General features: G+C 39.8%; 1 protein-coding gene across 1 annotated transcript in view; it reads right to left on the bottom strand.

Annotated features, from left to right (window-relative positions):
- Nucleotides 1–17,022, bottom strand: part of fam135b (family with sequence similarity 135 member B) — a gene marked incomplete at both ends in the record, with an annotated part of 36,915 nt that extends 19,893 nt beyond the window's left edge. Inside the window, 3 exons of the mRNA XM_083925129.1 lie at nucleotides 4,353–4,492; nucleotides 13,686–13,765; nucleotides 16,946–17,022. Of these exons, the coding sequence (XP_083781255.1) occupies nucleotides 4,353–4,492; nucleotides 13,686–13,765; nucleotides 16,946–17,022 (297 nt within the window). The remainder of the gene's footprint in view (nucleotides 1–4,352; nucleotides 4,493–13,685; nucleotides 13,766–16,945) is intronic.
- Between the last annotated feature and the right edge of the window lie 5,020 nt (nucleotides 17,023–22,042).

Below are 22,042 nucleotides of genomic sequence, written 5' to 3'. Positions count from 1 at the left end.
GTTTGAGACTTTGCTTGCAGCCATTTCCGTATGATGACTTCCTTGATAGCAGCCAAAAGTAGTTTATCATGTATAATGCCAAAGAGGAGCATGTGTTATTATCTCCACACTGCCTCCAGCATCAGAGCCCCTTTGTACTGTATAAATTTCAACCTAGTAGTTACAAAATATCGGATCATGTCTCTCCAATAGTCATTTGGGAGACTGTCCTCACCGCAAAAGGTGTAAGTGACTGTAGTAATTATGATAGGAGAAAAGGAGGAAGTCAGATGACATAGTATAAAGATTTCCAAAAGTCATCATAAGGAGTAGGCCAGGTGGATGGATGGGTCAACTAAAGGACGAACACAAACACCCAGGATACTGTTTCCCGTGATGAAGTTAAGAACATAAATTAAGTTACCAAAACCATGATCTTTTCCTAAACCTAGCCAAGTAATGTGTTGCCTAAACTGTGACCGTTTCACACCACATTAGGTATGAGAATTAGTGGGTAGGAACAAAGGATGTGGTGGTATGGGTTGGATGACTTGTTGTTGATGATGATGGCGGTGAAAACAGCATATCCAACAGGTCACTCCATAATCTCCAACACTGGGTAGAGATTGGGTGACTGTCAGAACCATAGCATATGATTCACTCTTTCGCCAACAATCCAGTGACCCTCTGTGCCCTGTTTTGAGGCATCTCCATTTTTTTTTAGTTCTAAACTTAATTATTCAGGTTTTCCCAATCTTCCAAGGGATATGGTGGATGTTTACCCTATATAGGGTGTGTAGATGAATACTGCTATTTGGCATATAATCTCATGTGACTGACAAGCTGATTTAGTTATTTTTCATGAGGTGTTTGTATTCTGATCTAGAACCTGTATTCTGCATTTCTTTTAATCTCATTTAGGTCAAACAGAATTGAATTACTATCATGTTCAAAGAGCCATATAATACCATGGTTTATGGAAATACAGAGCACCTATTTGAATTTGAAAAACAAAGTGGAAAAACAAACGGTATGAGCAAACTACAAAGGCAGAGTGAAGTCTTTTGAAGATTAAAGTGCAGTGTTGCTAATTATAATGCAGGTTATGCACAGTTCTTCCTCCCCCTTTCTTCTTACATTTGTCTGATATGTGCACAAACACTGAACAGCAAACATACAAATCTTTGCAGCTCTGTACGATATTGATGTTCAGATTGATTAAGCATACATGTGGGTGTACACAGGGGAAATGACAGGCTATTTCTGTCTGTGCTATCTGTAGCTGTGAGTGGCAGATAACCCCAGGAAGGTTAATGAGCGTGGAGCCATTCGGGAGAGCTTACAGCTGAAATCTGATATGCCTTAAAGCTCCTCTGTCTCCACACCTCCACACGAAGGTCTGCGTTTAATGAAATCATCTAAATTTAGGAGTCATGCAGAGTCATGTGTGATCATTCTGACTGAAGTAGGAAATCTTTCCACAGCGATCCAGGTCTCCATGCTGTTGACACATGTCAGAGCAGCTGAGCAATGGTGCAGAGTAATGTCAGTATGTGAGCTATGGTTATCATATGGATGATTAGCTTTGATAGGGGGCCATCTTTACTCCCCCACACTCCAGTCTTGAGCCTGTCTCATCGCTGTCATCGCTGATCAATTTGAGCTCCAGTGGCTCCCAACAACAAAAACAGGCAGAGTGGATTTTCGGGGTTGTGCCCACGGTAAACCGTAAAGGACAGTACATCAATAACTGTCTGGCAGGTTTACACGCCTGATCATTCCAATGGAACATGGGCAGTCTGGGGCACAGGCAATTTACATTTGTCTGTCAATTAAAGCACATTCATTCCAAGAGGCAGGTTGTTGAACTCAATAATACTCATACTGTTTCTGTGTCTAGAATGGTTAGGACTGTAGGTTTTTGAAAAAGATTAACTTTGCCACATCTTTGTAGCTAAGATAAGAATGACTATAACGTTTGGGTCATCAGGGCCAGCCTTTTACCTTGCACTGCAACTTTTCATGATTTCACGAGATTACATTACATTACCTTTAATTTAGCTGACGCTTTTTTCCATAGTGACTTCCACCATGAGGGTACAGTACAGACCCAGAACAATGCGTTAGCTTCAAATAAGCCAAACTACAGAATGCTACATATCAGTGCAGGATGTAAGTGCAATTTTTAAAAAGCCATCATCTTCTTAGCCAAGGTGCAGTCAAAAGGGATACGTTTTTAGCATTTTGACTATGTGTCTCTCGCAGTGAGGGTGCAGCAAGCCGATTGGCCAATGCAGAGAGGGGTGGGCGGGCTGGGGTGTAGGGTGTAATCATGTAAGCTAGGCCGGATCCGTTAGTAGCATGGTACGCAAGTATTAGTGTCTTTTAGCGAATGCAAGCAGCTACAGGAAGCAAGTGAAGGGAGGAGCGGTGTAGTATGAGATCACAAGATCACATCAAAATCCTTCTTGTCAGGCTTTTAGTAATGTGTCTGTGTCCACCAGTGGTTTGGACCAATATGTAACCTGCAAGAAGCTACTGGCAGCTACATGTGTGTTTTAACACAGTCAGGAGACTTTTGGTTCAAAACAACAATGGCTGCTCCTAAAGAGGTTACAGTAGATGATGCAATATAATCAGTTTTATCAGAACTTGAGAGTTTTTCTTTATTAAAAGAAGAGAAAAGAGTCTCCCAACTAATTTCTGTAAGAATTGGATTTACCAACTGGCTCCGCTGGCAGTGAAGAATAAAGGAGGGATCTGATTGGGCCCAAACTTCAGCCAACTTCAGTCATTTCACTTCAGCCAACTTCAGTCATTTCATGACATTTTCAAAACCATTGATATCTCTGATTAAGTAGAAAAAACTGCAGCTACGTACGCCTATTAAATGATTGGATCCTTGCTTTTTTGATGGGTCCAATCATTACTGTGAAGAGCCACCAACTGATAAGCAATTTGCTTGTGCCTGTATTTGCTACAGTTTCTGCACTTTCCTGAGGGAGGAGCTTTGCTGTTGTTGTGAAGCACAACAATCAATAGTTCTAAGTCTGGGGTCAGACTCTGAGCCGCCGCCAGAGGTTTGAAAGATTAATCTGATGGGGTCGGGATGATAAACAGGATGGAAAAGAGAAAAACACTAAACTGTCGAGGAAACATTACTCTACTCAAAGCAGAACGTAACACATAATCACTGTAGGTATGTGTGTAAAATGGAAGAAAATTGATGGGAATAGAAGCTTGCATACAGTGGAAGAATGTGACTAAGAATATTTACTCAAGTCCTGTAATTAAATGTTAACATTTACTATGTTTGCCAGACTTGTACTTAACATGAATATTTCCATTGTATGCAACATTATACTTCTGCTCCTCTACAACTACCCAGCAATATATAAAGTAATTAAAATTAGGCCCCCTTTACCAGCTGCGACATTAAATAGATGCTTACAGATGAATGCATCATTAATTATACTTCAGCAATGTATATGTGATCCTGAAATGGGCCATTCTGCATAATGAGTACTTTTGATACCAGGCTGTTATCATGAATTCTCATACGTGTAACAACGAAAAGTAATGCCAAGATTTTGGTGTGTCTTCCAAGTATGTATTGTGTGTATTCCCCACCCCACCATGAAAGCATGTGACGTACTATAAGATGGCGAGGTGCCACATGAAAAGGAAGGTCAGGGGGGATGGTTGGCACCTAAAACACAGGACTTTAAGCCAGGGGAGCAGGGTTCACTTCCTATCTGTACTAAACCAAACCACAGCTTTTGATCCTTACCAAATGTTTTTAATGCCTAACAATAACCGTCGCTGTTGTTGGCTGAGATAGTTGTGTTTTTGTGCGTTGTTGCACCTCCGGGTTGGCGTCTTTTTTTCTTTTTTAATTTAAAATTGACACAGCTAGTTTATTTTACAGTGCAGTATTCATACTTTTACTAAAATAAAAGCTCTGAGTTCTTCTTCCACCACTGGAAGTGCAATACACTGTTTATGCATGTAAACGTGACCCCAAGCACTATTCCTCTGCCTATTTCTCTTCCATCATTCAACATGATTATATGACTTCTTTATTAAATTAACACTCTGTCATGAATAGGAAATATTGTTTGTGTCAGCCAAAAGGAGTGGAAACCAGAAACTTGTGTTGGAGGGAATGATAAAATGCAGTAATTAATGGCCCTTTAATTCAACGATCATACAGCTGTTTTTACTGCAATTATCCGTCATGCATTTTACAGCCAGGCTGCTAATAAAATGCATTCTCTCTTCACCAAACGGAAGAGTGTATGTGTGTGTTTGTGTGTGTGTGTGTGTGTGTGTTTGTGAGTGTGTACACTGAAAATGTCACCAGCATGACTCACCCTTTCTCCGTCCAACAGCAGGTGGACTTTGAAGATCATACAGTCATTCACCGTAATCTCCTCATTTCTGTAAAGAATCTGAAATATCCGGCTGAACACGGTGCCATCGTAAACCCCCGCAGAGCTGAAGCTGCATTCTCCTGATGTGGGACACAAAGACAAGCAAAATTAACACACACAGCAACAATCAGTTTAGCTTCAACAGTGTCATAGATTCCCTTCCACAGTGTAACGCTTTTACACTACAAAACAAACATGAATTTCTTGTTGATTTAACATGAATCTGTCTGCCTAATTTGATTTCATAACCAGAAATCAAATAAGGCCTTCATTTAGTAAATACATCTCCTGATATTTGCAGTAGGTGCTCAGATTTGTGATTATGTGCAGTACCCAGTTTTGGAAATGCATTATGAGTCTTGAGAGTATGTGACCTGACATTTGTACATGTTTGCAGGGATTGGTGAGGGATCTGAGTGTGTATATTGAGATCTAAGTGTGCTAAGATTTGTGATATTAGAATTACCGTAGCAGCTCATGTTTTTCTTACTTTTTATTCTCAACAGGTGCTAGTAAAGAAATATCCAGGAGGGTTCCGAAAATTAAGTAAGCCATCCAGAAACCATAGAACCATGCATAGAGTTATAATTGTTTGAATGAAAAATGTGAAGCAAGAAAGTTGGTATCTATTTTAAGTTAAGTTAGGGTGCACTCACACTGTCCGCACCGGGCCAAAACAGGTTTTTCGGGTAGAGCCTAGTGCGTTTGACCAGTAGGAGTGCAACCGCTCCGCGTCTAGCTGTGGCCAGCTGGCCGTCCACAGCCCGTTTGAGAGAGTTGGGCTTTTGCAGAGCCCCTTTGCACATGTACGAGCATAAGCGTGCGCACGTGTACGAGCATGAGCACGACGCCTACGGCGGCTCTCACGTCATTTTATGTGCGCCTGTTCGGACATAGCAAAAAAAAAGACAGACCATGTGCGGACATTAAACAACAACAACAATGGTGGCGAAAGGTTCACGTTGGTGTGATGCGGAGGTGGAGTGTTTACTGCAGATTTGGGCGGATGAAAATATTTAAAAACAGTCAGACAAGACCCACAAAAACTCAGAGGTCTATGGAAAGATTTGTAAACAAAGCGACGCATCGCGGTGACGTCAATCAATGCGTGTGACGCGTTACAGTGTGATGACGTATGGACAGGCAAGAAGCATTTGCGCGAGGCCCAGGCAGTGTGAATACAAACGGGTTGGCACGCGGGGGGAGAGGGAGGGGGGGGCAAGTACCCTAAAGCACGGGGCGCGCTGCGGAAGGACAGAGTGAGTGCGCCCTTAATCTATTTTACCTGTCTATCTGTATGTGCATGGTCAACCATGTCCCTTTCAAAGATGTAGTTACCTTGAAAGACAAGTTTGACATTTTGGGAAACAACAGTTCAATGAGAAGTTTGACACTAAGTCAAATTCAAAAAAGACAAAGTGCAAAAAAGACAAAGCAAGTGCAAATAGATGCATGAAGTAAATGCAAAAAAGCCACAACACAAATGCAAAAAGGACAATGCAAAGTTAAAAAAGACCCAAAAATGACACTTCTCAGCCACTGTACAATATCAGTCTGATAGTGGTTTGTCAAATATGACCAGCAGTCGGTTAGCTTAGCTTGATTTTCATCATCCCGTGTTGCAACACTGTGGTGTGCGATATAATGGCGGTTCACTCTTGCTACTAACACATTCTCCCTGACTCTCCTGCTGTCCAGCTGCGAGCCGTGAGAGGTCGTTGAAATCCCCTGCTAAGGTTGAGCTCTTTTCAGTCTCATTCTTACTCTCCCTCTCCCTCTCTCCGCAGGAGTCCTCTTGATAATGCTGTAGCTACTAGCAGCATCAAGCAGCCCCAGTCGGGATGAGGGATGTGTGGGAACACGACTCTTGTCAAAGATTTCTTGGATTTGTGACAGAGACAGCGTAATCCCTCTGTGTATGTACTGCGTGTGAAAGGAGTTGTGTCTCTGTCAGCACTGTCACCTTACAATCTGATTTGACTGTAATACTTTTTTAAATTGGTTCCATTGGTACATTTTACTTTTGGTCTAAAAACATATACAAGTTAGGTGGATTAGAGACTGTAAAAAGGAATTAACATAAATGATTGACCTGTGAAGGACTTGTAATCTCAGGGGCCTTCATGCCCTCCTGCGCTGGGTGAATCTTGCAATTGCCCTTGCTACATTGACACATTCATGCCAGTTTGATATGGTAGAATGATTAAATGTTATATTAAGTGCAATATTAGAGCTGGGCAATATGGTCAAAATATTTTCTATACTTATATATAGAATGTCATATCTCAATAATGATCTATATATATATATATATTGTTATATATATATATATATATATATATATATATATATATATATATATATATATATTGTTATATATATATATATATATATAACAATATAGCATGTTTTGAAGGGGGTCATCCCTATGTTCCCCGGGTCACATAAGCCTCTCCCTTCGCCGATTCAATTCAGCATTATGTTAGGGCTAGAGGTTACGGTCAGGGTTAGGGGGTAGGATTAAGTTCTACAAAGGCCTATTTGCCATGTAATCGGCACTGATTGTGGAACAAATAACAGTACGGGAAACGTAGGACCCTCTCTGGTCACATACAAAGCAGGGAACATAGGTTTGTTCCCCTTTGTAGCATGTTTCGTAGTAATTCATCAAATGAATACTCTATCTGGTAAAGCCTATATGACTTACAAACCTTAACATGAGGTTTGTAACTCTTCACTTCAAATGTATATGATACCAATTCAAAAAATTGATTTACTAATTTAAAAATCACAAAACTAAGTTAAAGCTATTATTACATGCCATAATATGCCCATGGCATTTCTACATACCATCACCTGGATGGAAAGAGAATCTTCACAGGTAGTTTTCACATTTTCTGGCAGAAAGGATCTTTCATAAATGTTAGTTGACCTCATCTACCTGACCAAAGGTGTGCCAACACTGAATATACAATGTGCAATGTTTAATATTATATTTACATTTCTTGTTGTTGTTGAATATTTTTTCAGCCTCTGGTCAGTACTGCCCCCCCTCCCCCCTCCCCCCATCCTCAGTTGTAGTTTTTTTGTAATAGTGTACTACTCTTTTATATTTACACCGGCTTATGTTTTTTCCTTAATCCTTGATCCTATATGGATGTTGAATATAAATGTGATTAGAATATATTTTAGTTTACATTGGGGTAGACTTAAAAGAAAACCATTCAGTTTTGACATTTTGCTTTACTGCAGTTCTCCCAGGTGTTGGGGAGTTATCACATCCTGCACATAAGGCTTGAACCACAGTAAGTATTTGCTGTTAATAATATGCTTACAGCCTCTGGTGTGCTAAATCTGCTGCATGAGATTGTGTGTCTGCTTGTCACTCCCTATCAGTAAAACACAAAACTTTCAGCGCAGAACTGCTCTTTGTGAAAGTAATATGAGGGAGTAGCATGGTCCATGCGGTAGGAGAGACACCTTTAACAACAATCCAGTTTTCCCTCTGAAAATCTGCATGTTATTGTGTGTGAATCATAGTCATCAAATGCTTCAGTTGAGTGTGTGACACGATCCTGCTCGCGCTATTCATTTGTCGGAGGATCAGAGACAATTGAAATGTCAAGCAGACACTTTCACAGAGAACACAGTAAAGGGTCATTTCCTGTGTCTGTTTATGATGAATGTATTGCCCATCGCTGGCTGGAGCACTGGCTGGTGCATGTCTGCTCAGGATTCAGCCTGTGAGGTGAATAGGCTTAATGCATGACCTTGTGGAAGGAGCTGCAAAGGGGAGGAGAGAACTGCAGCCTTCCGATAGCAATATGGATATGATCCTCACTGTAATTCACACTGCTGCAGAGTTCCTTATTTGCAAAATATATTATTGCTTTGAATGTATGATTGCAATCAGTGGATGAGATATAGGCTGCAGTGCTTTGGAGCAATATTGGAATAAGTGTCTTTCTTTAGTAGAAACGGTTCATAATTGTGTTTGCTTGCGCACAAAAAACATTATTTGTTGTTGTGGTGTTAATGTGCTAACTGGCTAACCAGCATGTGGAATTCCTCCTGTTGGTCTTCCGTTTTTGAATGATGAATGCAGTCTACCGTTACTTTCTGGAATGGAACTAATTCCTGTCACGCAGGTGCAGAACATTAACCTGGATTGATTCTCATTTGCTCAGCATATCCATCTGGGAACTCTCGTTTGGAGATCTTTTGGGAAGGGGTGAAAATACGTTGCTGATTGGATAAACCATATGTCTGTCACCAACATACAAACCCAAATCAACCAATCAGATCAACACAGCATATGACATACTAACAGCGTTGAAGCAAAGCTCAGAAAGTGAACAACATGTTGGTAAGGGATATTTGTCATTTGTGCAATGCAATTTTACAGATAAAAGGCACAATTTCAGGTGCCCGGTCCATATTCCAACAGAAGGATCCAAGAGAAAAAAGTGTTAGTGAGCGGCTTGCTCGATAGCTGTGCTCATCTCATCTGTGGCCGCCATGTTGTTTACACTGAACAGTCACTTCTCATTGCGTCACACTTCGAGTCGCCTAAAAAACAACGCTGATTGGTTTGGTTGAGGGTCAAACTTCTCCAAATTTTCTCTGCCGCACGTTACCAGACTGATCTGTGAGTAAAATACAATGTGGAGCTCGCAAGATCAGGATGGTCTCTCAAGGCTAGCAGAACGTGGTATTATCTTGGCTTTTGGCTGTTAAGTACATGTACATGAACATAAGGTGATGCAACCGTTGGTTTTCAACATCCCTCATTCTTTCATGTCGGTTTGGTGTGCCTGGGCCAGAAGAGATTGTACTTGTAGATGCAGATTGTAACATGCTACAAAACCGCAATTTTTAATTTGTTTCATTCGTTCCTTGTTGAAGAAATATACTGTCTTGATTATTCAGCTTTTGAGCACTTGTTGACATATATAGTTGGGAAATATGTTTTTTTTTGGCGCACTTTACAGAGCCTGGCTTTACACAAAGCTTGGCAAAACAGATCCTGATTTCAGCTCAAACTTGAACCTGCATTAACTGATTTTTTGGCAGCAAAAGCAAACTACGAACACACCAATGATCATCTTTGATATGATGAACGTTTTAGTGAATTCTTCCAGTCTACAGGAGGAAGGAGTCCCTGTCCGTCTCTCCTTCGATTTGCATAGTAATTGTGCATTGGATCGACTTTACTCCTGCTGGGTGTTTTGCTGAGGACCTAAGGAAGTGCAATGTCAAATGTAAGTTCTTGATATATATTGGACATATTTATGACTAATGCGTTATGTACACACTGTGTAGTTCATTAAAGGGGACCCCTATTAACTGTTACATCAATGTCATTCTGGGATAGAGACATCGGAGAAGTTATATCGTAGCAAACGCAAACATTTGAAGCATCAGTGTTTTATTGGTTTTGTTCCCGGAAATAGCCTGGTCCAAACTAGCTAGCAAATGACACATATACCCTAGCATTGCCAGGGGACGCAACTATGTCATGGCAGTTGACCTCAGGACCCGAGGATGCCGGGTGTCCAGTGTGAAGTTCTTTCGGTTGATCGAAATTGATTGTTTGGTTATCAAGAAAGTTGCAAGGCAAGCTGTGAGCAGCAATACGGAAGGGCCAGGAAATCAGCCCGTTACGAACTGGCACATTTTCAACGGCACTGCACTAGTTGTCATTCATTTGGAGTTGTGTTTCTGAGTCCAATATTCAATCTCCTATTAGCTCTGTTTTTGTCTGCACCAATTCTTGAGGGAAATAACTTTCCCTTTAGCTGCTAAATACTTCCCTAGGTTCACCAGCCAGTCTCTAACTGTGTCTGTCTGCTATTTGGTGCTGAGAAGGTAGTTCACAGGGTTTTTTATCAAGAACTATGCCGCCTGCTGTCTGATGACACAAAGAGAGCAAATAAATAAGTGTATTTCATAAAATATTTAATTACTCATAAGTGGTGTTCAGCTGAAGATAAAAAATGTGACAAATTGTAAATCATATCTTTTCATACTGAATAGCTGCTTGTGCTGCCTGATCAGGATGAATGATTTTAAGAACTGGCTAAAATGAAAATAAATATAGCATATTATGTTAGCTGAAGCAAGTTTGTCCGTTTACACATACTGCAACAATACAATACACTGACAAAACGATGTACTTTACAAAAGCCTTCTCCAGCTGGCCTAGTCTCCATTTTTTTCCTCTCCTGACATCATGTAAATCTGTACCTCCAGGATTTAGCTAAAAATAGACTATTGAGAGCAAGTCGAGTGAGCGACAAAGGAACTGCTATATTATTATTTTTTTTCCATTGCAATCTATTAATACAGTAGTTTGGCTATTTAGGATGTCTCTCCATCCATGAGAGACCAATGAGATAAAGGATACATTCTTCCCTCCTATATACCTGTCACTGTGTTTTCTGGGGAAACATTGTCACATCTTAGACTGAGACACATCACCTTCAAAATCAGGCATGTCCTTGCCACTGCATAAAACACACACACACACACACACACTGGTTCTGCATTAGCTGTGAGGACTTTCCTCCCTCTCTCTTTGGTGAATTTTTCTTTTAACTATAGGTGCCACGTGCCAAAAAATAAGACCCCAGCCTTAATATAACCTGAAGCTGAGCCTGAAATCATAATCAGGACCTACATAAATGTCCTCACAATCTAAAGTGTCCTCACAAGGATAGTGGACTGCACTGTCAGGAATTGGTCCTCAGAAATACAGTACAGCTAGATCAGACTACACACGCGCATACCGCTCCAGTCATGACAAGCTAAAAATAGCCATTATTACTGTGAATCAGTATCGCCAGTAAAACGGCTTTCTGCATTGCCAGAGATCCAGATTTTAATGCTTTGGTAGGTTCAGAAACACCGTGTCAAGACCTGTGAATACAAAAGAGGACAAAACCTGTGAGGAATCCTTAATGATAGAAACCATCTGCAAGTAATTATATTTAGGTATTAATAAATGTAAAACCCACAGAGCATGAAGTTAAGTGCTGTTTTTTCCCATCTACATGTTGCTGTTGCATGTTTTGTTGCTGATTATCTGCGGCGTTTTAATTAAAACAAACCTTTGATAAAATTACTTTTTACAAGAAAAACTGGTTAAACTTATAAATGTTTACACGTTATTAACACAGTTTTCTTTGAAGGGAAGCATTTTATGATTAGCTGTTCTATTCTGCTTTACTTTACAGTCATATTCTTAAGTCTTTAATCCTTCATATTACGACAAGAGGAAAATATTTAGTGAAAAATATATTCCATGACAGCACAGAAAAAAAGGAACATCACCCAATATTTATCAGGAAAATAACACTGGGTTTAAACACTGAAAATGATTCACATTCGAAACAAGTTAAATCATCTTGCCATCATTTGGCTTTGGAAGGTATTAGAGACGCAAGATTTTCTGCCGAGTGACTCAGTCTTTAACCAAAATCAATCACTGAGACAAGGTAGAGCCATAAAATTCCCAGACATCACTCTCTTTCTCTGGCTCGTAACTCTGATAGTTGGGACAATTGCAGAAACACGCTAATAGATTCACTTAATTTGCACTTGTTAAAAATCTGTTTGGTTGTTTTTATTCTGGGGACTGTGCCCTATTTCCTCTGGCATCTGTGGATTGGCATCTAGTTTTAAGAAATGCCTTATGTCTCTTATTGAAGTTCTTTTAAATCCACAGAGGTCAGAAATACAGCCGAAACATAAAGGAATGAATCTGTGAGGCGACTGCAGTGCACAGAAGGTTGTAGAAAATGTTTATATTCCACATTCACATGAAACTGTAAAATCGTGCTCATAGTTTCAGGAAAGGCACAGAATAAGAGCCCCCACTCCACTGCTACCTTGTACTTTGAGACAAAATACAGTAATAGATTACAGTTTTCACAGAGACTTCAAAGACAAGCATGGAAAACACAGTGTACAGTGATTTAGACACAAACTGGAGTCCTGAAACAATTTCCTGTGTCAAGGGAGATTTTCTCACGCTCAGTGCCCTTTGGACATGGGCCACTGTGGACAAACATGACCTAAACTCTAAGATCGTCTAATATCCATCATGTGTCAATATTTGAGGCCTAGGGTAACATCTGGTAAAAATTCAACTCTATGATAAAAAGTATTTATTTAATTTGTATAGTTGAGTCATACTAGAGTAACAATAGAGTATGTTACACTGTTAAAGTAAGTCTTTAACCTGAAGACAAGTATGCAGGATTTATTATTAGTAATAGTATTTTTCTGCTTTCAAAGGTTTTGTTTCAATATATGTTGCCATACCGGAATCTTCTACAACACCTGTACATTTCATCTCATCAAATTTAATAAATTGCTGTAGTTCATGTACAGTATATTGTCTCTGATGTATCAGACTCCTTGTTTTTGTCCTTCTTTTTGACATACACTCAACTGTATCCACAGGCTTTCTGGGCACAGGCCCAGGGGCCTAAGTGGGCAAAACATCTGCTGTGAAATGACCACAAAGAGAAAAAAAACAACTACAGAGAGACACAAAATAGTCTAGCATTGCCTGATCATACTCCAGAGTGTGGTCTTATCATTCTAGGTCTTAAAGAGACACAAAATGACACACAACACATAATGAATACAAAGGGCAAAAACAACTACAAACAGACAAAACAACCACAAAGAGACACAATACAGCTACAGAGACACAAAATGACTGCAAAGAGACGTAAATCAACTACAGACAGACACAATACAACTACAGAGACACAAAATGACCACAAAGAGATGTACATAAATCAACTACAGATAGACACACTACAACTACAGAGACACAAAATGACCACAAAGAGACACGGAACCACCTCAAAGGGCCACAAAACAACTATAAAGAGATGCAAATCAACTTTAAATAGATACAAAAATATTACAAAGTGGCAAAAATGACCACAAAGAGATGAAAAGAGACTTATCATATGTTGGAGGAGTGGGGGGGTCTTTTACATGTGCCCAGAGGCCCATTGTCTCGTAACCCATCCATAACTGAATATCAGTTTCTCCACACATACTGTACGTAGCTGGCGTTTACTGAACAGATGAATCAGCCCATGGGTTCAGCAAAAGTGCTGAGAACCAATATAGCAAATAGGGAGCTTATCTGAAGACGAGAATGAGGATAGGGTTGTCTGACTGTAGGCTGTGGGATGCCTATAAATACAATGTGTGTGTGTGTGACGTAAACGCCACTTCTCCGTGCAGTACCTGTATTGTCTTGTGTTGTCGCTATCAATCTGTGGGGCACCCGAGGCGAGACCTTCAGCCCTGCCCGTATTTGGTAGAATCTGAGGGAGATGATACAAACATAACAGTCACTAAATAACTGTACTGTGGTGTCTCCAAATGGCCTGGAGGGATCAAGAAGATACACAATATAAAACGTGCATGCTCGCAATTTTTCACTAACAAGAAGAAGTACATTCATTCGCAGGGTTGGAGGCCTAACTCGGAAAATGTTTTCACTATATTCAAAACTAGTATTTCTTTAAATGTTGAAAGCTTGTTTCAAAATGTAAGCCTGTGCCCTATTTTTTTTCAAAAGGGCTACTTGTTTCAGATATGCTTTTCTTGTTAAACATTGGAAGTGGTGCACCCTGTTGCAAAACAGGAAGACATATTCGCTGACTATAGGACAAATACAGAATGCTGGGTTTTAACATCGACAAGCTGGTTTTATGTAAAAAAGTTGACAAGTGCTTATGTTTTACTTCATGGATGTGAAGTTAACAGTGTCATGTTAAACAGACTCGGCCATGAAGTGTCCAAATGTAGCTAAATTATTAAAGGATTACAGGCAAATGGTTATTAATAATGTAAACGACATAGAAACAATAATGTACCTCCATTCAAAAGCTGTAAAGTATACTGCGCATGGTATCAGATGAGCACTGCTAGAATTCTACTGTACTGGCAAACAAAGATGAAAACGTATTGATCCCTGGAAATTAGGTTTTTACCTTCAAAGTAATTGTATTCATAAGAAAGAAAGTATTAGCACAGGGCAATAACATGGAAAACAGAATAGAACAGTCTTAGTGACTTATATGAGGATTATTTACATGACATTTCAGACCACAGGCAGCAATGGAAAACATGTCTTTGAAAAGGTCATTTTGACAGTTTAAGTCAAAGCAGCTTTATGTTAAAGCACATTTTAGCTCTCCAGGGACACATCAGCAGAGCGTGCGAACACAGTCATCACATCAGTGTGTTAGCGACAGCACTCCTAAAGATGGAGGCTTGACAGAGAAGAGCATGGAAAGGGACTTTTGAAGGCTGATAAATAAATAAAAGATGTTTATGGAATGAAATAGGTCAACTCCGTGTCCAGGAAGTGGTCAGAAACTAATCTGCTACCTCTTACAGCAGTGATTTATAGACTTTTGTACTCATTCAGTGTTTAGTTTTCAATGTACTGCAATGTTATTTACTAAAGATGGCACTCATCTGAAATATAACTGGGCATTATGGCCCAAATATTTCATCCCGATATAGATAATTTCACATCTGGATCGTGGTAAAGCAGGCTTTCTGGTAGTTCCATACATAGACTATATAAAATAACCAATTAAATACTTGACAAATGAAAAGTGCAAGTATTTTCTAATTTGAAATGACACGTTATTATTGCCATAATGCAGTTTGGTTGCTGTTTTTTCAGCATTGTAAATAAATTATATATATAATATACATTTTTATATTGTTTTAAAGATAAATATCTTCCTTCTTCTACTTGGTGATATGGAGGAATTACTTTATCTCAATATACCCACTTCCTTGCACATTGCAATGTGAAATGTAAATTTCCATTATAAAACTGCAACGTTTAAATGGCGCTGCCTTTTTTGAGATGTTGGGTTTAATGTGCCTGTTGTTGTCCATTTTTTAACAATATAGATTCCGCTGAGGGATCACAAATTATCACTTATCACCCAGATATATTTTTTTGTGTATACAGTAGTTGCTCGAGGACAATGTAACTTTACATTTTGTTTGCACAATAGAATAATATAGAATAAATAACATTACGGAATTCAGCTGGGTTTGTATTTTCAGTATCTGAAACAATCTAAGACTCTATTAGTGAAAACTAAACTATGCTCAAATGCAGATTTAATTAGTATTTTCAATGGAATCAGTGTACATCTGGGCCCTTCAAAGTGTACAGTTGCATGGTCCCCCAGTCGGGTACAGATATTTGTGTTGATTTCAGTTATTACATTGCTGTTTGGTGAGATGTGCAGGTCCTAAACTGTTCTTATTTTGCAGTGCTTCATCTTTACAATGGGATCAAAATTCTCTTAGTGTTCACATCAGATCCCTGCCGCTATCTGAAGCAACGTGGCAACCGCTAAAAACAAACATATTAGTGCACTCAGCTGAAGGGATTACCATGATAAAGCTTTAGACCATCCCATTTGGAGAGGGAAAATCATTTTTATAAAGCTGGCATTTCAGCCCACCAGATGAGAGGTTTTAATCTCCCTGCAGACGCATCAGCACAATAAACATGTCGTGGAATATGATGAAAAATTTAGATTAACAGTCGTTATTTTTTCTTATTGGTGCAGCCCATTCTATTTGTTTCCGTGAATTTATGTTTATATTTTGTACATTTGTATAACTATTCTACTGGCCTCTAAAGCAGATGGAAAAGTTTCAATGCCTCCATTTTTCTCCAGATTATTTTACCCAAAAAATACATACAACTTGAAGGAAATCCAGTATCTACACACAAAATTAGGATACTTTATTTCTATGTGTCTGTTCATCTATTATTGATTTGATCTTTTTTTTTTTTTTTTATTATTTTTTGGCAGTTTTTTCAAGTCTTTATGATACAGGATGGAGAGGAAATGGGGTGAGAGAGAGAGAGTCGGAGACATGCCGCAAAGGGCTGCAGGTCGGAGTAGAACCGTGGGCCACTGCCTCAAGGACCTTGAGCTTCTTTACATGGGGCGACTGCTCTAACCAAACATGTGACTTAAAGGGAGCTTTACTAAGCCAAATTGCATGAACTCTGCCGTCAAAAGCAAAGCAGCTGCTAAAATCTGCCAGCTAGTTACCATTTAGCAGTTTCACTTTAGCTGCTATTTTAGTTGTTTTTCTTCATCAGGTTGGAGTTAGCTGCAGTCTCATTTACTTATCTGGAATAACAAATTAGATTACCAAGATCTGAATTACAAATTGATATATAATTAAAGACTAGGGAAAAATCATTAAGTAAATTTAGCTTGGCTAGCCATTGTCTACCTCACATCTTACTAGGCCCCCAGGAAGTACCCCAGGCTTTGAAGCCAATTTTCATAGTGGAAAACGGCAAATACTAGGGCGTGTGGGTTCTTTGTCAACAATCAACATGAATATGCTCTGCGAGTTTGCTGAGTTTGCAGTTGTGAAGCCAGGTAATATAAACAATTATCATGATTGTGGAGATGTGATTTATGCAGAGAAAAACTGCTTACCCCCTTTGAAAGAGATCCACATTGTGAAACTTGTGCAACTCTACAGAAAACTCCAGTGTTCCCTGTACTTCAGACATGATATAATCCCACTCATCACCTGTCAAAAAAGAAGAAAAGATGTTAACATGACATATAAGACAAATAAGCAAAAGCTACAGTGACGGATGGTGGTATTTCTAAAATTAGCACACTGTTATTTTCAGTTTGCCGAGTTGATAAGACAATCCAGTGTGAAGAACAGACTATATATAAGACCAAGACAGGCATCTTCTGAATGCATTGATCAGCATCACTGTTCAGGTAATGTTGGATTAATGAGCACCATGCTACGTTTCATTATTTCAAAGTAAAAGCATGTGCCCTTTGTTCTATCAGTCTTAGGGCGCACTCACACTGTCCTTCCGCACCGGGCCAAAACACGTTTTTCGGGTAGAGCCTAGTGCGTTTGACCAGTGTGAGTGCAACCACTCCGCAACTAGCTGCGGCACACTTGCCGTCCACAGCCCGTTTGAGAGAGGTGGGCTTTTCTAGAGCACGTTTGCACATGTACGAGCACGAGCGTGCGCATGCGTACGAGCACAAGCATGACGCCAACGGCGACTCTCACGTCATTTTATGTGCGCCTGTTCGGACATAGAAAAAAAAAAGACGGACCATGCGCGGACATTTAACAACAACAATGGCGGCGAAAGGTTCACGTTGGTGTAATGCAGAGGTGGAGTGTTTACTGCAGATTTGGTCGATGAAAATATTTAAAAACATTCGGACAAGACGCACAAAACCTCCGAGGTCTATGGAAAGATTTGTAAACAAAGAGACGCATTGCGATGACGTAAATCAATGCGTGTGACGTGTTACGGTGTGATGACGTATGGACAGGCAAGAAGCATTTGCGCGAGGCCCAGGCAGTGTGAGTACCCCCTTAATAAGGGATGCTGCGAGCTGATTTTAGTTCAGCTTCTGTTACTGTAAATGTCAGCCCTTTGGTACAGTGTGATTATTGCCTGTATAATTAGTAGGATTAGATCTGTGTAGTGTATAGTTCTGCTGCTTTTATGTATAAACCTTTAATTAAACATAAAATACCTGCAAAACCAATAATTACATGTTATCTTCTTTGAACATTTAAATTATAATTTTATTACTCAATTACTGTATGTTTTAATGTTGTTGTTTTTTCAAACACCTAATGTACCCCAGGGCTATCTCTGGGTTTCAGACAAATCCAAGTTCTAGTGTCATGATTTTGTAAATGCTGAGGAAAGGGAAGTTTACACAAGACAGACAATGATGTGCCAACCACAATTAATTCTGCCAGTTGCTGGTGTTTTTACCTGCGTGCTTTAGTTGAGTTCAACCAAAAACCTCTTTTTTGATCACACAGCACTGAAGCTCTTGATCTTATTGAAGGAAACTCCTCTTTTACAGGCACATACATCTAAACACATGAAAAGAAATGAAACAGCTGAAAACATGTACACGTCCATTTCTTATTAAACCTTAAGATTAGGACTTCTGTTCACATTTGAAGCTCAGTTCACAACCATGTGAGCAGTGTTTTCCATGAGAAGCAATTAAAGCTCGGTGAATCCACAGTGTGTCCAAACATGAACCGTTTAATTTCACTTTACTGAAACCATTAGGTTTGACTTTATACTCTACAGAGTTCAGAGAAAGTGCATTGGAAGCTGAAACACAGTAAAGCTACAACCAAACACAAGCAAATGAAACAGAGTTAAACTTTCCGGTAAAGTGACTCAATCTCTCATTGAATGTTTGAAACATAATCATTTTGTGCAGTGGATAGTGTTCCTGTAAGTCTGCACACACAAGTGTCATTGCTGTGAAACATCTTTCAGAATGGCAACTTCACTTGTGCATTACAACCAGTCCTTAGCTTAACTGCCTAACTGCTTAACTGCTTTCTCATCAGTGTGGTCCAATAGACAAAATTAATATTTCTTCTTTAAAAGAACACCAGAGAACGGCTATGAAGGCTTTTATTGGTGGAAATGATGTTTTCGCCCATTGCTCTCATCAGCTTCACAGATTGATTTTGATGTAAGTGGTATTTTGGAGGTAAGTAGCATGTCAATAAAGATGACGGACAAGTGGTTTATCCAATCATATGCAAGTATTTTTGATAAGGCCCAGCCTCCTGAAATCATTTTCCTATTGAGAGATCCCAGATGGATGAGTGAAGCAAGGAGGAAAAAAATTAATCTGGCGAGAGTCAGGTTAGCAGACACTGGAGTATTGTGAGGAATTAATTCACTGAAACTAAAATGCAAAATTTACTGCTTATTACAGTTGACTTGCAGATATCCTCTGAGTACCATCAGTCTTCGTATACCTTGACCTGTAGCTAGCTAACTAATTAAGCTAACATACGCTCCAGAATCAAGAATCCCATAAAAATATGGTGTTGTCCCCAAAAAACTGAGGATAAAGCTTCATGTCCCAGGCTCAAAATTCAGTGTCCTTAGCTAATATACAAATAAAGAAACTGCATTGTTCTTGTATTGTACTGTAATTGAAAAATTACCATCAGACTCTAATTTCTGACTAATATAACTGTTTGTCTGCTTTGCTTACATCTTCACTTTTTATGTCAAAAGAGCAGGGTGTGACGATATTTCTCATTAAGGTAAAAAGTTGTCTGAGGATATCAATATGTAAGTGGCTAAATCATGACAGAGATAAGACAGGAATAATATGTAAGCACTGTAAGAAGAAAGTGCACCGTAACACGTAACACGTAACACGTAACACGTGGCCCCCCGCGGCTTCCTTAACATCAGGCTACAAGTTATAGGAACAGTATCGGCCCCTGACGAGCCTGAAGCCTCTGTATGGGACAAGCTGGGAGGACCGGTTGCTCTCTGCTCTCTGTTGGCACTCGAGTGACAGCGGCCTTCACCAGCTGACTGACAGACATTTACTACACCAAAAAAGAGTTTTCATGTTGGATCCATGGTAATAAATCATCAGTGAACTGGTTCATCTACTTAATTTTCCACCCAGTGCAGTGCAAGAAGCATGTGACTCACATGGAGGGACGTAGGTAACGTAACCTCACAAACTAGTGTAGTTAACTATGAACCTCTTGGCCTTGGAAGTAATGCTTGGTTACAGTTGTAAGCTAGTCACGCGGACATGCTAGTGATTGCATCTTTACTTAGAGCAGATGAACATACTGTTGAACCCAATCCCTTACCCTTTTGCTCTTGGAAAAGTTAACAGAAAATGCAGCACCCTCTTTTCCCTTTAACTGTTAAACACCACTCTTACACGTTTAGTTCTGATTCATTTGTCTGGAGTGAAATTACTTCAGCTAATGGTGTTGGTAAGATTTTGGTCATCCTTTAATTTAAAAAAATTGGCCTGATCAAGCCACACCAGTGATTTTTCACGTCCTGTGAGCAGAGAAATTAATTCCAGTGTCCCTTACCAACACCAGAATTTAATTTCTGGGTGCTTCTAATGTGTCCTCTCAGTGAAACACTCTCCTCCACCTCGCTTATGCTAATAAGATGTATTATAAGAACCTTGCCAAGTGTAGAGAAAGAAGGGCCAGTAAATCGTCTATATAAACTGAACCTCTCTACCAAAACCAGCAGTGAAGAGGAGGATAAAAATGTGACCACCGTGTCCATGTAAAGTATGAAAAACAGTGAACCTTCCCGAATGTAGTACATTTGGCCACTGCTATGGCCTGAAGAGACAAGAAATAACCATTCTCTTCTTGCTGACTCTGCATGTCGTGTCACATTGACTTGTTCGCCGCACTTGCAGCTCCATAAGCTTTGTGTGTGTCAGGGTGACCACAAGTGATGGCAGCCATCATAATGCTGAGAGCAAATTAAAGGTGATTTAAAGTGAGACGGTGAGACACTGGAGTATGTACGGCTTGTGATTTCTTCAGCGTTGATTAGCGAAGCTGCTTCATTGCTCCCCTAATTCATTAAGTTGTAAGCAAACATCCTAGCTATCAGTTATCTGCTGTCTCAGAGGTTCAAAACAAGAGCTGCTCCAGCAACGTGTAAGTTAGGCAGTGAGGAGGAAAATGAACACTGTGTACTTCATTAAATTGAGTAGGGATGCACGATACATTGGCAATCATATCAGTATCGGCCGATGTTAGTCACTTTTTAATACATCGCCGTTGGTCTGATGAACAGAACTGGTCCAATGTTAAAAAACATTATTTCCGTACAGCTGGTGTGTGTATGTGTGGTTTTTGGTTCTCTTTTTTGCCACACAGAGTTTGTGACGCAGCGACCCAGCCCCGGATTTACATTCTAAAGATGAAGGCGAAGCAATGTCCATGGTCCAGGCGTTTGAGCCTTACTGCTCAATGGATCGTACAAGACTGCCCTAGCTAATGCATTTGACAGCATGTTTGCACAGTGGAAAATGCCGAAAGATAATGTGCATGTTATAGTTCTTGACAACACACACAATATGAAGAAGGCAATGGATGAGTGTGGTATTGAAAGCCTGGGCAGCAGGGCTCATACACTGCAGCTAGCACTAGACGATGTAGTGTTAAGCCAGCGAAGCATCTCTGACAGTGTGGCTAATGGGAGGATAATAGTCGGACATTTTGGAAATCAAGATGCTACAAAAAGACGTTGTCACCAGATGGAATAGCACATTCCTAATGATTAGAAGTCTGCTGGACCAGAAGTGTGCACTTGGTGTGTATGGGGCTGAACATGAGCTTCCTGCTTCTCTTAGTGCATACCAGTACACAGTACAGTAGTATACAGATCATATCAGCATTTGAAAATATCAGTTATCGGTCATAACAGCAAAGTTAATTAAAGTTAATCGGTCATTGTATCAGCCAAAATGTTCATATTGGTGCATCCCTAAAATGGAGGCTCACAGTCTAGTCTGGGGACTTGGGACTTAATATGCTTTCTTTCCCACCAAAACAATCTACATGTATAGTACATGGCCCAAGCACAAAGACACTATCTACACACCAACAAATTAATCAAATCAGCGAGGCACAGACCAAAACACCCACGCTGACAGCTCCAAAGGCACACTGCTGTCAATCATCTACGTAGGACATACTGACGACTACAA

Source organism: Echiichthys vipera (genome assembly GCF_963691815.1).
Source record: "Echiichthys vipera genome assembly, chromosome: 13".
Classification (NCBI taxonomy): Eukaryota; Metazoa; Chordata; class Actinopteri; order Perciformes; family Trachinidae; genus Echiichthys; species Echiichthys vipera.
This window is presented reverse-complemented; position numbering and strand designations above follow the sequence as displayed.